Raw genomic sequence first — 17,570 nt, 5'->3', positions numbered from 1 at the left:
ACTCACACACTGTGGGCTGTTGCTGCTTTTGCCCTGGCCCTGCCTGGGATAATGCACGAGTCATCGTGCTTGAGGGGAAATGTTTTCTGGAGGGGGCTGAGCATTTGGCTGCCTTCCCTGCCTCCACCCGGCGTGTGGCTGGGCACTGCCATGGCATTGCTCCGGGAAAGCGTGTTCCCAGTGCCCCAGTGGCCTTCTGCTGTGAAGTTTTGGCTCTGTCTTAGGGAGTGCAGCTCAAGTGTGAAGAGGCTCTGGTGTGCAGCATCCTCACTCCTGCCCCAGCAAACCATGCTGCCTGCCCTACTTGGGGCTTCTGGGCAGACTGGGGTCCCTCCAGTCAAGCTTGCACCACAGTGGTTAAAAAAGAAAAGGTCTGTGCCAGCATGTCAGTCCTCCTTCCCTCCCCCTCCCCGCCCCAAATAATACTGTTAATAATTAATCGAATGAGAGCTTGCAGCTCCTGGAAAGCTGGCACTGGGACCTCCCTCCTGAACGGAGCTGCTCAGCTGGGCTTAAAACTCTTCAATAGGAATATGAAAGCTCCATCTGTTCCACGTACCCTGCCCTCTGATGTGACAGCACACCATCCCTCCCCAGCCAGCACCCCTTTCCCCACAGCATGGGCCCTTCTGCCCCTCCTCAGCTCCTGCCCCATCCAGTGGGGCTCTCCCCTGCACCCCCAACCCTCCCCACACCAGTAAGCTCCTGCTGCCCAGCCAGGGCCCCTTCTCCTCCACCCATGCCAGCTGATTCATCCAGCTCCCACATCCCCCTTTTTCACAGCTGGGTCCCTGTCTTCCCTTTCTCTGGGTGTGTTTCTTCATTGACCCCCATCCAAAGCCAAACCTCAATGGCTCTTTTCCAGTTTGTCGCTCGGCTGAGGTGTCCTGTGTCTGTCCCCTATGCAAAGCCCTTTGTTCCTGCGTGAAGGCCCCTGCAGGCCCTCTTCTCCTTTGAGGGAGGCAGAGCTAAGCTGTGCCCACCTCAGCAGTACCCCACCACTGGAGTTCATGGGTGAGAAAGTGGTATTTTGGGGACTCTGAGGGGAGAGAGAGCCTGGGGCTTCGCACAGGGGTCAGGGGAAAGAGGGACAGCAGCCTGGGCTTGTCCACAGCCAGTTTGGGGGTTGACAGGCAGCAAAATAATGAGGTGGCTTTTGTCCTTCTCCTTGCCAGGCCTGGTGGCAGCAAGCTGAACCTTTCCTTGAGAGGCAGGTTTGGTCTCCAGATGCCACGGGGCCGGGTGCAGAGCGGAGGGAGCTGGTGTCTCCTGGCAGGGTGTGGGGAGGGGGCCAGTGGAGTAAACTCCCGGTGGCATTGTTTTCAGAGGAAGTGCTCAGTGTAAATAGAGCATGTGGGAGAGTTTGTCCTGGGCAGAGATGAAAAGTCCCTGTGACAGGCTCAGGTTATAAACGGCTTCCTCAGATTGATGTGAAATCAAAACATTTCTATTTAGACGAAGAAAATGAAGGGGGATGTTTACTTAGCCTGGAATCTTTTAAACAGTGCGATGGAGACGTGAAGTGATTTGGGGTGGGGAGCTTGGCTTGGGGGGAGGGAGCCTCTGCCTGGCTTCAGGGGTCCCTCCCTGCCTGACAGTCGTGACCTTGGGCAGATACAAGGGTGCCTCTTTGAACATCTCAATTCCTCTACCTGAGTGACTGAAACACAGATACTCTGGTCCCCTCTGGCCTGATACCATCTTCAGCCTTCCTTTGTGAGAAGGGTTTCCCTTCTGCTTTGAAAATTGATAGGCTAAAAGAGGGGAATAGGAATGTCAGTATAGATGATGTCCCTCATGTTGCATAGAAAAGAAAATAAGGCAATGGAAAGATAAAATTGTGTGTTCAGGCTTGTGAGAATTGGTTGCAAGGTTGGCAGAAGAAACTGGGAGTTCTGATTCCTGCGGCCATACGTGCATAGGTGTGATGGAGATGCATTAGGGTCCTGGTACTACAGGGCAGGTCCCACCTCAGGAGGGTCTCTGGGAGGGTTAGTTTTATAGATCAGGGGGAAAGTATGTTTTCAGAACTTGATTTTTAACTTAAACTTTAGAAAGATTCTCCAGATGTTAAAGAGCAGAATTGCTGTGCTCAGGAAAAATCCCAGACACGGGGAGAAGGGGCAGGAAAGATACCTGGGGGAAAGGCAGGAGCTGGGAGGCAGGAGCTGGGGAGGCAAAGAGGCAAAGCCATCACACAGGGTGTGTGAGATGGAAGGAGGCAGGAGCAGGAATGGAAGACAAGTTGCAGGCTCCCCGGAGTTGCTGCGTATGCAGCAAGTGCAGCCTCAGGAACGTCTGTTCCTCTCTTCCTTTGAATAAATATTTATATATTCATTTGCCGGCTGGTGCACGCACTTGGCTGCTCACCTCCAGACCAGAATAATGGGACCTGCCCTCATGGCAGGGGGAGGGAGGGCAGCAGGGATTCGGGCTGCTGCATGTCTGCCTCCCAGTTATCTCCAGCTGCGAGCTGTGCTGACCTCACCAGTTAAGCAGGGCTGGGTATGGTGGGAACGTGGATGGGGAATCACCAGGCAGGGCTGGGCAGAGCAGTGCTGGAGCTAGAGGGCTGACCCAATGCCCGGCAGTGCAGGTGTCACCATCCTGGCCACCTGCAGCCACCTCTCTCTGCTGGCCCCACGCCCCAGCACACAGGCAGGAGCTGTAGGTGTCCTGGCCAGGCTCCAGTTGGAGCTCACAGAAGCCTCCTGAGATTCCCTCTGTGGTACCAGTTGCGCAGAGGATTGGCCTTCACTTTCTGCCCTAAATAGAGTGGGAATGTGATGGGAAGGGAAGGTGCCAGCACACAGAGACTTCTGCAGCTTTGGGGGCGTCTGCCTGTGCCCATCTGCATGCGTGAGGGCTGGGTGTGGGGCATGTGTGAAAGGGAAACACGTGGGGAAATGTACAGGAATGTATTTTGGGGAGATGGGACTTTTTAACCCGTACGTGTGTGGCTACGTTTACGGAGCATGTCAGTGCATACACACAGCTCTTGAGCAGCTTTCATTTCTAGATGGGGAAGGATGTGTTTGGGGGCAATGTGTGCTTTCCCTTCATGAAAGCATAATTGTACGTAGGTGTTAGTGCTGGGGCGGGCGTGCTTGGGGAAAGTGGAGGAGTACATCTTGCCTCCCTTTGTGTTGGGGGCTGATATATTTATCGGGGGGGTGTGTGTGTATTTTTCTTGCAGTCCTTGACAGGGAGTCGTGTCTGAAGCTGTCAGGAGTTTACGCTAAGCAGCCACTCTCTGGCTCTTGGGCAGCAGGTCTAAAGTTTCAGTCTGTTTGTATTGGGCTGTCATGTTATGGGATTAGGGGCTGTCACGATGGCTTCTGGATGCATTGTAGGGGGTCTGATTAATCTCACTGTGCTTCTGTGGAGCAGCACCTCTGTGCTGGTGACAGGGAGGTGTGGGCTGAGCTGCCACAAGGGACTCCTGTGCAGTGGAGGAACCCATTCTCACCATTCGAGGTCTGGAAATGGTTTCTGTTTGCTTTCCATGTGCTGGGCCCCTCTTTCAGGGTGGGTAAAGTTCCAGAGCACATTTTGGAGGGACCTCCAGCAACATGCCCACAGTAACTCCAGTGCTATGTGTGTCCAGCAGGCATTTTACCCTGGGACACAGAGCAGGGTCTGCTCGTCAAAGAGCCAGGCTACATACATGTTTCTTGACTTGGGATCTTTAACCCTTCTTGGTCTGGGTGTCTCTCAGAGGGTATCATAAATAAAGAAGAAAATGAGACAATGCAGCTGCTTTAGAATATTTTTTTTGCTTTTATTTGCACTTGAATCTTGTTAATTGTTGGTGTGATAATCATGCCAGTGACTCTGATAGAGACCATTTAGTTCAAGATTCTCTGTGACCTTGAAGTTAAGACCTTACCTTCCTCCTTTCTTCCCCCACTTTCTCTCACCCCTCCTTTACTAGCTGTCATATATGAATAAACTACATTAAAATAACAAACCCACACTAATTAGCTGATTGTGCTGGGAAGTGTGAGAGCAGAATTTCCTGTGTTAGTGAGTGAGCAGGGAGCAGGCAAAGGGGCCTGATAACTGATACCAACCCAAGGTGATGATTTTTTCCCATTTGACTGCTACACACCAGGCTGATGCTCTAGACCATGCATTTGTCAAGGCTCCTGTCCTCCTTACTGATTCTTTCTGGTCTGTACTGGTTCTCTGAGACTATGTGTAAACCCTATTAAATGAATTCCTCACCATGCCCAGGGTTCGGCTTGGGAAGCTGTTCTCCTTGCTATGGGTGTTTGGGTGCAGTTGCTGTCTGGTGTGGTTTTGGCAGCCAGCACATCTGGGATGGAGCTGGGGACCTAAGAGCAGGTGGTGCTGCAGTCTGAAGGAGACAGGATGTCAGGCTTTTAACAGATTTCATATCCTGACTGAGCCAGGAGCAAAGGCTGAGCTGTACCACATTCACCTGCCTGGGGTGTTTGGGGAATTTTGAGCCCAGTTCAGTCCCAGCATAAATACATGCCTCTTTCTCAAGGCCAGTGGCATCCTTTGGTACCAGCAGGTTCAGACGTTGCCTCTCCCCAGGCTCTCCTGGCTGGGCTTCCACTCTGAGCTCAGGGAACAGATGGCAGCCCCACCTTTCAGAGGATGGCACTGGCCATGCCCGGAGGCCCACTGGGTTGGGACCAGCCATTTGCTGTTTGGGTTCAAGTTGTCTAATCCCACTAATGCCCTTCCTTGGTTTTTTCCCCTCTCTCTTCCCAGCTGAAAGAACTATATGCACTGACGCAGCCTCAGGAAAACCCACGATGGCTGCCAAGCGCAAAGGCGGCCTGAAGCTCAATGCCATCTGTGCCAAGCTGAGCCGCCAGGTCATCTTCGACCACGGGGGAGCCCAGCAGGCCCGAGCAGACAAGGGGCCACAGCGGGAGAGCAGCAACAAGGACCTGCCTCAGCCCGGAACCAAGGAGCTGGGGACAGAGTTTTCAGATGGACTCAGCCGTGTGCAGAAGATTGAGGAGGACAAAAGGAGGGAGGTGATTGAGAAGTGGGTGAACGGGGAATACAACGAGGAGCCCGTGCTGGGGCGAGTGGAAGGCAAGGAATTTAAGGGCGTGGAGAGTGCGGAGGTGCCCCCCGAAGGGGTTTACATGGTGCAGCCCAAGGGCTGCAGTGACGAGGAAGATAATGGGGATGAGGCAGAGGCTCTGAGAGGCTCACAGGATGGCAACTTTGTGGATGACAGGGATTCAGATGGGCCAGCCTCCAAGGATGATGCCTACCGGTCCTCCAGTGGCGACACAGGCTCCAAGGCCTCAGGTAAGCCCTCTGCTCCCTCCACGTTCATGGTCACATTTCCTGTGGGACAGACAAGAGCTGTTGATGTGTGTCCATGCTGGATACTGTCTGCATCTGGCAGCCAAGGAAGAGGGTGAAAGCCCAAATCTCCTTGCAAGCCTGGCATTTTGCTCATGGGACCATGCTGAATTGGCCTCTGGTTCAGCCTTCCCTTCCCAAAAGGGGTGTTCATTAGGGTGGATGTGGCTGGATGGCTCTTTTCAGACCATAGATGCCTTGATAAAGAATAGATCTCCCCTCCCATAAACTCCTTCACACCATTCAGCTGGTGAAGCTGCTGGTTCCAAACTTGTGTGTCCCCCACTGCTTCAGTCTGGGGTGCCAGCTTGAGTGCATTTGCAAGCTCTTTTCCCCCAGGCTGTGTGTGCATTTCTTATTTCCACACAGCTTCTACCTTATTTTTATTGTTCATTCAGAAGTTGAATTCAGCAAGAGATGTTGAGGAAATCCCCAGCTGAATTTCTTTCTCACTTCTGATACCCAGGTTCCCCCCAGCTTGATTTTGGGGGTGTACAAGTGCTGAACCTTGGTATACAGCTTAGGGTAAATTGAATTCTCTCCATTAGGGCAGAGCAGCTCCCTCCCTCAATTTGTCACTCAGCTGGATTGGATCTGTAATTGAAAGATCTCCCCCTAATCTGCTCCACCTGCACGCACCCCTCCCCTGATCTCAGCACTTTGTGAATCCATCAAACTTTCCTCCTTTTGTGTGTGTGTGTGTGTTTTCCTCCTCCTGTTAATAATGCAGCCGAAACTCATCTCCGTCTGTCCGTTCCCCTTCTGGAGAGGCACATTCTCTAGTCTTCACGAGTTCAGTGGCAGCACACATAATTATGCATATAAGATATAAACAGAGCTGTTTAATTATCCTTCGCCACATCAGTGACAGAGTAATTAACAAACATTGCAAGATCAATGAGGAAAAGTGTGACCTTCAGTTTCCTTTGATAGGAAAGCCCTTGTCGTTCCCAGACACAAGGTGATTGTGCCTGGACTCTGTTTTTAGTTTGTTTTAATTCCCCCCCTCCCCATTTGCAGCTTTTATTTGCTATGAAAACTAAAAGGAGGAGAACTTATATGTAAAAAAGATATTATTAAACTGGGGAAAATGAAAAGGAATTGAGGTTTCTTACTGGGGTAGGAGGTCTCAGTAAAATGCCTTTGTAGGGCTGCATTGTCAAAGGATTATGCAAAAAACATGTGCGTTCGTGGGGGGCTGAAGACTCATTTATGTTTGAGGCAGGTAATGGCAGACACAGGGTCCAGTTTACAGATACAGCCACATGGGATTTGACTTGCAAACAGACGTGCTGCCAGGGCTTGAGTGTCTGTTTCAAGAACCCTGTTGTAAATGTCATTTGCAACCTTTCCTTGGAAAGCACAAACTGAAACATCTCTTGCTTTGGAAAGGACAAACTTATTTCCCTCTTCTGTCTTTTCCTGTCAGTGTTCCAGAAAATAGATTTTAAGCTGTTCATCACTGAGTCCTCTCAGACCTGCTTTTACTGGGTGCAAGTTAAGTTTATTCCAGTGAGATATGGAATTGCCTATACCAAAAAGGAGAGATTTTTTTCTCCTGTGAGGGTAGCAGGAGACAATCAGATCAAGGGAGAGGAAAACAGGTCTGCCCTCCTGGTCAGGATATCTCTGGGGGAGGCATCACAGGAACTTGGATTTGAAGGTTCTGAGCACCCTTGCTCCCTCTGAGGACACAGAGGGTAGACAGCTGGCAGTGCTCAGCAGTATTTAAAATTGAGCCCATACTTCTTGATCAGCTAGAAACTTGAGGAAAAAGCAGCAGCCACACAGAAAACCAGCTCCTACGTCTAGCCAGATCAGTGGTGAAAGTGATCCTAGTTATATGGGACTGAGAAGGGTTCCTGCTTCTGGAGTCCTGGTGTGTATACACAGCCTGCTTCATGGGGCTTCAGCTTCTGCTCATGTCCTCCACTAGCACCTCCTGTAGTCTAACACCAGCTCCCTGCCACCTCTGTCTCCTTCCCTGGTCAGATAGTGAGGCTTGTTGTGCATCAGGCAGAACTTTGCAGACACTTGGTCTGTGCTACTCAATCCTCATGCTTTGAAACAAGATAGGGAAGATGCATGCATGGCATTCCTGTTTCTTTTTCTGAGGCACCCTTGGAAACAAGGGACTAAGGAGTCCATGGTCAGCCCTGCCTTACGTACCTCCCTTTGTGGCACAGCTAGAAAACATGTTCAGAAGTCCCAGAGCTGGTGTGTGTGTCCGGAGGTGGGTGGCAGAAGCTGATCTGGACATGCAGACTGGTTTCTTCATTCATTCACACCCCCTCTCCTGCACAAGGACTGACCCACACCTCTGCACACAGTTATAAATAGCATTTAGATTTCCCAGTCCAGCCTCTGACAGAGATCCCTTTCCACAGTCTCTCACTGACGCACACATACCCAGGGAGATTTTCCTGTACAGCCCCGTGTTCTTTACTCTGCCTTTTATTACCTAGTGGACTAAAGTAGTCACCGGGAGCTTCCCCATGTACAAGCTTTCAGAGTTCTCCATTCTTTTCTTAATTTGTTGTCTAAGTCTCTTAGAAAGGGAATATTGGACCTGTTTTCAACAAGGGGGGTTCCTGTTCGTCCTTTTCTGGGGAGACTTGGGAGACCCTGCGTGATGAGTGCCAGTTTATTGCTCTTTATCCCATAGCCCCCAAGTCTACATGTTTTCCCTCCCAAGCAGAGTAGAGGACAGAGCCCTGGCTGGGATGTCCCATCCCCCAGTACCCAGACCTTGCACTCCATTTGGGCTGTTTTGCTTTTCCTTCCATATATAGTGTGCTGCTGCAGGCTATTTTTAGCCCTTTTTTTGCTAGCTTCGGGTCCTTTGTGATACGATAGCTGCTCTGAGACACACAGATCTCTGCTCTTTGGCAATGCCCACAAATGGAGAGCAGCAGCCAGGGGAGAGGGAGCCCTGTGATTATCACAGAAAAAAGAAAGAAAATGTGGTGCAAGGGAGGGGGAAGAAGACCCAGGGACAATGCTTCCTGTGCCTCCAGGGCTGTGCACTTTTCACAGGGATTTGTTTCTCAGCTGCTGTCCTGCTTCACTTCTGTCTGCATGTGGGTACAGGGAGGTTTTCTGTCGATTAGGTAACAATAATTATCTCTTTGCTGCTCTTTGAAAGTGTATGTGAAATGAGTTGGCTGGATATCATACCATCTCTGTGGTGAGACAGCTCCCTTCCGTAAGGTGCCTCCACTTGAGGAGCCTCTAGCCTTCTGGTTAGGTGTCTGTGAGAGTAAGAGAAGGTTGTTTTGGCTTTAGGGGATGTGCTGCTGGGCTCATCCTGGGATGAGTGAAGGTGTGCTTGCTAGGCAGTGAGGAGTGGGAGCTGGCCAGGGTTTCATTTCAAATGTGGATGAGGGAAGACTGAGCAACACAGGCAAAGCCATTGATCAGGGAGGGTATTGCAATCATCTGGAATCAAATTTGAGCAAAAGAAAAGCAGGATACAAGGTGTTTTGGGGAGACGAGGGGATTAAATCCAGGGTAGTGAAACCTGAACTCAAGCTCAGGCTCTGGAAAGCTAAAAAGAAAAGATCTGAAAACTGCCCCCCCTCCTTTGGTCTTGGGGTTTGCATCTTATTGTTTGCATCAACTGAGGTCTAGCCACATGGGTACCAAAGATGCATTCAAAGACCAGATGTGCAAATGAGAGAAGTTTAAAAAGGAGCTGGTCTCCTACAACATTTCATTTTCTCCATTATTATAAGGAAATAACTAGTTTTCCTTGAATCCTCTCCCTGGGTTTGTAATGTCTTTGGGTTCTGATCTGAGCTGGGATTTGCAAAACTGATTTGAGATGTGGGATTGAAGAAGGTCTCCCTTCTTTTTTGTGTGCTGCAGGTTAGAATAAAGAAGGAAAGGGGCTGGCTGGCTTTCAGGGCAGCTGTTGAAGCTAGTAAAAATCACACTTAATAGCTTAATTTCCTACCAGATCCTCTCTGTGGTATTCTTTCTCCCCTTGCAGTTTGGCACAGGCCGGGTAGAGTTTTTCTGTGCAGTGCCTGGAGGTCAGGGCATTGTGAAGGAGGCTGGGGGATTGTTTTACAGGTTCAAAAGGAAAAGCGGAACAGGGAAAGCAGATTTAACAGAAAGAGGGAAGTGTTAGACCCAGTAGAGATTTCATGGGTTTAATGCTCTTCTGCTGGCTCATAGAGTTACTCTGAAATGGAGGTGGAGAGAGAAAAAGAGGTAAAAAGAAGAATGGCTTTAAGCAAGGCAGAATTATTTAATATGTGTGTGTGCAAAGGATAAAGTTGATGGCTTTGGTGGAGCATTGGAGGGGCCACAGGAGAGGGCCAAGTGGGGAAGCCCAGGTGAGAATGGATACAGCCCTTCCTTGTGGTTTCCTTCTGACAAGTCTATTTATTGGACACTGTGGGGCATGATTCTGCATTTAACATCCTTTAAGATTCGTGCTGACCTATGAGGTTGTGTGAGGAAACCAACTTGTGGAAGCTGATGGCTGTTGAGCTTTGGCTTTGCTCATTGCCTGGCTCGTGTGTGCGGAGGTGCCCTGCTGGGTGTGCATCCCTGTGCATGTGCCATCCTCAACTGTCAGATCCCCCTAATCCTAGAGGATTATTTTCATGCTTTGGATCTGGTGACCTATTCTGTGGCTGTGCCTTGGTACATTCCTTTTCCATTATCTTTCAAGGCAGTGTAGATTTGGTTTGAGCTGGACCCAGTGCTCAGAACTTCCGTTGTGCTGCCCATGCACCTGCCTGTGCTGGCTCCCTGGGAAAGACTGTGTTTGCCCGTGAGAGCTGGAATGAGTGATTGGAAAAGATGACGAGGGAGGTTTGAAGGACTCCTGCTTGCAGTAAATCTTTACTCTGCAGGAGAAAGCAAGAGGGAGAGGAGGAGGAGCGCTGTGTCAGACTGAAGCCTAAATGAGTCCAAGCTGGCACGTCAGAGCAATCTTTATTTCCTCCTTTACACTGATATTGGGTGACCTCCAGATGTGTGTTCTTCCCTTCCTGGTGGCCTGTGAAACTGCCTGAGGGAGCAGGGGAGGGAGGAAGGGAGGGAGAGACCCAAGAAGGACAGCTTTTCCTCATTCTTCCTCCCTGTGGTTGCTCTCGTGTAGACCAAACCCTTCCTGCTCCTTCCCCAACCTGCACTCCTGAGCACTGGCTTTCTCCCCCTCTCTGGAGCCCGTGTTGGAGCAATACCTCTTTCTGTTCTCAGTCCCAATTCTGTTGGAGAGAAGGCTGTTCCTCATCCATTTTGCACCTTCATGGACTTTTTGCTTTACTGGTCTTGCTGGAAGCTGTTCCTGGCTGCTCAGGAAGGCTGCCTGTAGGTTTCCACAGCCTTCACTGAACTGTGGCTCTCACATGGAGAGTAGCAGCTCTCCAGTCATTGGGATTGAGAAGGAAGGGAGCAAGTTGGGTGAAAAGAAGTGTTACAGATCTTTAAAAATTGACAGGGAAGGGAAGGACTGCAACAGCCATGCAGAACTATCCAGTCTTTGTCTTGACTTCTCTTCTCCACTCCTTCCCCCCACTCTTCACTGCCTCATGCACATACCCTTTGCCCCACCTTCGTTCATCTCCACCTCTGCTGCTTCCCTTCCCTCCTCTACACTTTTCCCTTCTGCCCTCCTCCTGCTCCACCCCATGCATTGTCTGGCCCTGTCTTCCTTTTCCGTTTCCCACCATGCTGTCCGGCCTGCTCCAGCCCCACTGCTCCCCAGCACACACAGCTGGCTCTGGTGTTCCTGCCGCTGTGCGCGTGCGTGCACACACACACACACACACACACACACACACACTCTGCTGTCAGCCTCTCTGCACCTCTTGCAGACACAAACACACAAGGACAGCCCTGTACAGACCTCGGCATATTGGCGTTGGTCTCACTTCCAGGAAAATTACTTTTTCTTCATATTAGGCCAAGGCAAGAGTGCAGAGACATTTATGAAACTTTGTTTAATGTACTGAAAAGCCATCGGCTAGAACATTTAGGAAATTGATTTTCCTGGCATTGATGAACTCTTTTTATTCTACCCCAGTATTAATTACTTTTTTTTTTAAAACAAATTAATTTAAGAGTCGTAAAACCTAACAAGTGAGCCAAACGTCAGTAGATCATGTTCCCCTCTCCCCTTATTCCCCCTCCCCTCAACTAGTGCTGGGATGGGAGGAGAAGAAAAATCAGCGCCTGGCGTGACTCTGTCCCTTGGGTTCTCTGCAGGGGAAGCTTCATCACTGCGAGATTACGCTGCCACCACCATGAACGAGTTCCTGGGCATGTTTGGCTACGACGACCAGAACATGCGGGACGAGCTGGCCCGCAAGATCAGCTTTGACAAGCTGAATGCTGCTACCTCAGAGGCCACCGCCACCGCAGCCTCTCTCCCCGGCGAGGACGCCATGAGCAAACGAGCCCGCTTCTCCAAGTATGAGGAGTACATCCGCAAGCTGAAAGCTGGAGAGCAGCTCTCTTGGCCCATGCACTTGGTCAAATCTGAGGAGCTGGGCTCCAAGCTAGGCAAAGAGACTTCCTCAGTGCTCACACAGCCCATTCGGGTGCCAGGTCCAGATGCCTCCATGCTGACGGAGACCAAAGCCACCATCCTGCCACTGCCGTCTCCCAGCAGTTCCCAGATGCAGGGCCTGATGTCACGGGCCTCCAAATATGACTTCTTCATTCAGAAGCTGAAGACGGGTGAAAGCATCAGGCCACAAAATGGCAACACTTACAAGAAGGCCTCCAAGTATGACCTAGAAAATGTCAAGTACTTGCACCTTTTCAAGCCTGGAGAAGGAAGCCCAGATATGGGAGGAGCCATCGCCTTCAAGACAGGCAAGGTAGGCCGGCCTTCCAAGTATGATGTGAGGAACATCCAGAAGCTCACTCCATTAAAAGCTCCAACACCCAGCCTGGCCCCAGCTCCCCTCACCAGTACCCCCAGCAGCACTCCTGTGGCTGGGCCAGAGCAGGCTGTCTCATTGCCGTTCAACACTCCTGAGTACCTGAAATCAACTTTCTCCAAGACAGACTCCATCACAACTGGAACAGTCTCTACAGTAAAGTAAGTGTCCTCCCACTTTTCTTATCTTTGTTTTAGTGGGGGAACATACCTAATGTTTGTGTGTAGATCAGTGGGCAATTCCAGTTTGTGTGATGATAAATGCTGCTCGGTTTGTGTGATGTTTCTTTTTGCTCTCTGTTGGAGTCTCTGCTCCTCTGGTGCTCGTTACACCTTTAATTATCTTATTTGCACTGTGGATGTGGCCATCAGCAGTCCTAGCCATGAATCTAGAGCCCAGTAGCTCCTGGATTCATATGTTAAAATGAAAGATGGGAGAACCTGGTGCTGTCAGCACTCTTTAAGGTCAAGGTTGTAACTACTTCACCTTTTCCTTCTTCAGGTTCTACCTGTGTCTATAGGAGAACCAGATTCTTGCTTCCATTTAAGTCAATGGCAAAGCTCTGCTGACTTTACCATTAGCAAGATGGGGCTTTTTGTTTGTCCCAGAACTCAGAAGACATTTTGGTGCCTAATTCCCATCAATTTTCCTAGGAGTTAGGCATATACATACTTCTGTGGGGCCAGGCCTGTGTCTTCTCAATTTGCTTGTTCCTTACACAAATAGAGGTGATTCAATTACCCCTCAGACTGGGCAAACTCATTAGCCCAATTACCATTAATAACCTCCTACACATACATTGCTGGCAATCTCTGCAGTGATGCCATTGACTGAATGGAGATATCTGAAGGCCTTGCCAAACCTTGGATTAGTTTTTAATGTGGCTTCCAGAAGTGGTAGCTGTAGAAAAGCTACACCCATACGTGAGGGTGCAAAGAGGGAGGGAGGGACTTCTCTGCTCTCTTGTCATGGTTTGGATTTACTTATTTCTCACTGTGGACCTGGGGCTGTTGTGAGCTCTGAATCCCATGGGATCATTTGTAGGAGGTCTAGGACCTCTGGCCTCCACTTCCATGGCAAATACCATCACATACGCCCTGCTGCTTTGCCCTCTGGTAAGGAGAAAGGCTGTTTTGTGTTTCTGTGGACCTGGGAGGCCTTGGGCTGAATCCTCACTCAGATGCTCTTTGGAGTCTCAGGCAAGTCTGCATCCTCCCATGTTTCCTCACTTGCAAGGTATAGTTAATGATACTTGTCTTCCATCTGAAACAGTTATTTCCCAACTACCTGCAGACAGATCTGGGAGCTCTGTGGTTAAGGTGTGTGGGAAAGGGCAGAGGATTCTTAATATTTGCATCTGGCCCCTGCTCAGGATGAACCCTGTGTGTGCTCCAGATGGCAGGCAGGGACTCTGATTACTAAAAAACACGGAGGTTTAAATATTCTTCGAGGCACAGTCCCTTGTTGTGATGGGTGACTTGGCCAGGGACTCTGTGCCTGACGAGTTTGCAGAATACTCAGCTGCCTGGAGTTCATTGGCCATCCTGGAGCTGTGCGTGGGGGGCTTTGGCCCCTTCTTACCTGCTTCAGTGTTGCACTGGGATCCTAGTTTTATTTCCTTTCTCAGTTCTGCCTCTTGCAGATGTGGGTTTGCAGCACCATGGTGATCCCTTCTCCAGCCACAGGGCTTCTTCAACTGGGGCATCATGATGGGGCAGCAGCAGGAATGGAGGTGACCAGGGCCTTCCACCTGGCAGTTTCCAGTGTCCTGATCTCACACTGGAGCACAGAAGGGGCTCTGGTCCCTTCTCTTTCAGGCTACTTACTAGATAGAGGCTTTCACTGTAAAAGAAACCAGCCCATTGATTGTGGTGGTGGGGGAAGTGCTAACTATGGTGTCTGGGACCTGGCTTTCCACTCACAGTCCCCACTGGGACCAAATAACCTGACAGGAATCACCCCTTCCTCTCACACGAGTGCACATACACCCTAGCCAGGGGTTTAAACTCTCTGTAACATCTAATGCTATTAACCTTCCCTGAACTAATTTACCTACTTCAAGTGAACCCTCTGGAAAAGTGTCCTTGTTTAATCCAGGTACAGAGCGGTCAGGAGTAGGAGTGGAGGTTGGGTGGGGGCAAAACTGAGAAGGAAGACCACACACAGCCTGCCTGGGGTTGTGTTGTTGTGCCTCTGTCTCTTAGTCTGGAGTCAGGCCCTGTATCTCTTTTTCTCTTGCTGACTCACTGAGGATGAAATTTTTGGCTGCTTCCTTAGGATGATAAGTAACCCAGGCCTGTATGACAGTTGGGTGCAGTTGGTTCGTCTTCTCATTGATTAAAATATGGAAATACCTTTGCTGCTCCATCTGTCTGTTGGAGGTGGGGTGTCTATGTGAAAAAAGAGGCAATTAGAGCCTCATATAGGGAGCTGTGGCCACACTGCCAGGCCTGGCTAGGAGAACCCTGTGCCTGCTGGCCCTAGGAAATGTGCAGTAGGCCACAGGGTGGGTGAAGCACAGAGACTCTTCTCCCACGGTTGAGCCTCCAGCAGATGTGTCTCACTGGCCCTTCTGTGCACATAAGGACAGCAGGTTTTCATGGCCAATCTTCTCAGTGTCTCCAACAAAGTGAACTGAGTCCTGCAAAAAAGGAACAGGCAGGAGGAGTGGGGTGGCCTGTGGTTCCTTAGGATGAGAAGGTTCAGGATTTGAAGGGTAGGGGGAGAGAGGTTAAACCCATGGGTGTCTTTGATGGGTACTCTTCTGTGGGCCTACTCTCCTGACATGTCAGTGGTGTGAGAGAAACAAGGAGCTTAGACTGTGCCCTGTTCCTGCCTGCTAACCAGCTCTGTCCTGTGTTCCTCATTAGGAATGGATTACCCACTGACAAACCGGCTGTCAGCGAAGACGTAAATATTTACCAGAAGTATATTGCCAGGTAGGCAAAACTCTTTACTTTCTTGGGGAGAGGGCTGGAAGTGAGAGGGTGGAGTGGTGGTGGGAGAGAGGAGCTCTTGTCCATCTGGATCAAGTGTTTAAACCAGTCATTGGCACTTCCATTTCCCTTTGGCATCTGTGCTTGCTCTGTTCCCTGCTTGGGAGAGCAGTAGCTGGTAGAGGTGCACAAGCATGCCAAGAGCATGCTCAGCTCCCCGGAGCTGTTAGACTTTATGACAAATAGTGGAAAATGTTTCAACTGCAGAAGCCCAGGGTTTATATGGGAGCCCTATCTCTTGACTGTACTTCTTTCTGTCCATTGCTGTGCTGTCTTCAGCCTTTTTCCCCTCCCATGTGCAGTGCCTGCTGGAGGCAAGCAGAGAATGTCCTACTCCTGAGAATCTAGGCTGGAGGAATTCACAAGTGACTCAAGGTTAGGCAGGTCTTGGCATCAATTTGGGATGTTTGTCCTAGAATATTTTGCTGCTCATTTATATGAAAACCCCTCACTGAATAAGGTGCAGGCTGAGGCATCTTATCACGGCTCTGGGCAAGCTGAGGGCAGCAATGAGCAAAGCTGAGAGGGAGCTCAAGGGCTCTCGTGGGGAGACCAAGTAAGTAATGCCATGAGGGACAGAGGCACAACACCTGCCTGCCCTAGAGCTCATGGTGTAAAGGGTCCATCAGCCTTTGCCCGGGCCTGTTGAATCCTCTGTCTGAGCTATGAGGGAGCTCAGTACAGAGCCCCTGGTACTCAGAAAGATACAGCCAAGGAAGCAAGCAAACACTTCTCTCCAGAAATAGACCTGAAGGGTTTTTTCCCACCAGGACTTACAAACAAAACAGGAGGGAAATGTGCACTGTGCTTTCCCTCCTTGTCAGAGTCTTCAGAGAGTCTCTCTGCAGGAGGCAGTCAGCTGCTAGGAAGGTGCAAGAGGAGATCCTGGCAGGGGAAGGGGCTGGGAACAGTGCTGTCCCTGGCTGGAGAGGGGAAATAGAGGTGGTTTCCCTTCTATCCCCATTGTCCAAATCCCTGATGCAGGAGAAGGGGGCAGAAGACTTCCTGGGAAGAGAGGACAATTACAGCACCACATGCAGCTTTTCAAGCAGCAGTGCTTCTAGTGCATGTGGCAGCTCACTGCCTCCTGGGAGCAGAGGCATGAAAGCAGGGGTTTAAGCCCATCTTTGCATGGGGCAGAAGGAGCAGCACCATTTTACTGGTGAGATCACAGAAATCGCCGAGGCTGCAGTGGGAGGGGAGATGCCTCCCTTTCTGTCCCCTGGTCCTTTCTCAAGCAGAGAACTCTTATCAACACTTCACCCACTTCCACTCTTCGTGGTGATCTGCAAGCCCCTTCCCTGGGCCAGGCAGGTACCTGAGGGAGGCTTGTGAGAGAGCTCAGGGACACCACATCCTGCTTAAAAAGCTCTGCAGGCCACCCCTTGGCAGCACAGCCACTTCCCTTCAATTTACACACAATTTTAAAAACAGTTTAAAGCCTTAAAATCAAGGGGTGGGGGGAGAGAGACATGACACTCTATGTCTGTACTGCATAATTAGCTTAATGAGTTTGCCAAAGCCACTGCCAAAAGCTGCCCAGGGATAATCCATTCTCTCACACAACAAAACAAAACCTCTTACTTAGCTAGTTTGAGTTGGGTTGTTTCCCCCCACCCGTATATTTATAATTAAAAAAAAAAAAAAGACCACAGAAAAAAATTATTATTATTATTAGTGCCTCAGCAGATGGTGCTTCTGGCAGCACTTGCTTAAATATTTATTTCTGTGTGGGTTTCCTCCCCCCTTATAATTGGGGTGGGTTGTTTTTTTTTTCTTCCTTCTTTCACATCATCGTTACAGGGTAATGAGTCTGTAAACACTCTCTAAGCATGCTGACTTCTTTATTTATTATTTTTATTATTATTTATTTATCATGGGTTTTCTTTCTAATTCTTGCCAGATAAAGACTAGTTCTTTCTGGTCAAAAAAAAAAAAACAAAAAGTGAACCAATTAAAGTAAGGGAAGGGGAGTGGGTTGTTCTGGTGAAAATGAATCTGTGTGCCTGTGTGGACAATTTAGAAGTGTGGATTTGCATATCAGTGAGAGTAAATGGACTGTGAGTTTGCTTGTTTCAACTGTGTTTTTTGTCTGATCATGTGCAGGGAAATTGTGGGTACCCTCATGTAAATTAAGAAGGGTGTTGCTGTACCTTAGAGTACATGTAAATGTGTGTGTGTGTGTGTGTGGTGTGTAAGCTTTCCTGTTCTGAAAAAGCCAAACAGATGCTGGGCTTTAAAAATTAATAGCTTTGAACTGTTTCAAGTGTCAGAAGAAACACAGGATAAATATAACCCTTTAGGAGCCTAACCTTAC

General features: G+C 49.7%; 1 protein-coding gene across 9 annotated transcripts in view; it reads left to right on the top strand.

The window, feature by feature from the left end:
- The window catches only part of CASZ1 (castor zinc finger 1), a 198,130-nt gene that overhangs the window by 148,052 nt on the left and 32,508 nt on the right, over window positions 1–17,570 (top strand). For all 9 annotated transcript variants that reach the window (XM_051637229.1, XM_051637228.1, XM_051637223.1 and 6 more), the window contains 3 exons: window positions 4,744–5,298; window positions 11,578–12,418; window positions 15,128–15,196. In XM_051637229.1, the coding sequence (XP_051493189.1) occupies window positions 4,744–5,298; window positions 11,578–12,418; window positions 15,128–15,196 (1,465 nt within the window). The remainder of the gene's footprint in view (window positions 1–4,743; window positions 5,299–11,577; window positions 12,419–15,127; window positions 15,197–17,570) is intronic.

This window comes from Apus apus, chromosome 20 (assembly GCF_020740795.1).
Source record: "Apus apus isolate bApuApu2 chromosome 20, bApuApu2.pri.cur, whole genome shotgun sequence".
In the NCBI taxonomy this organism is placed as follows: Eukaryota; Metazoa; Chordata; class Aves; order Apodiformes; family Apodidae; genus Apus; species Apus apus.
The sequence above is the reverse complement of the archived record's forward strand: the minus strand, read 5'-3'. Positions and strand labels throughout refer to the sequence as shown.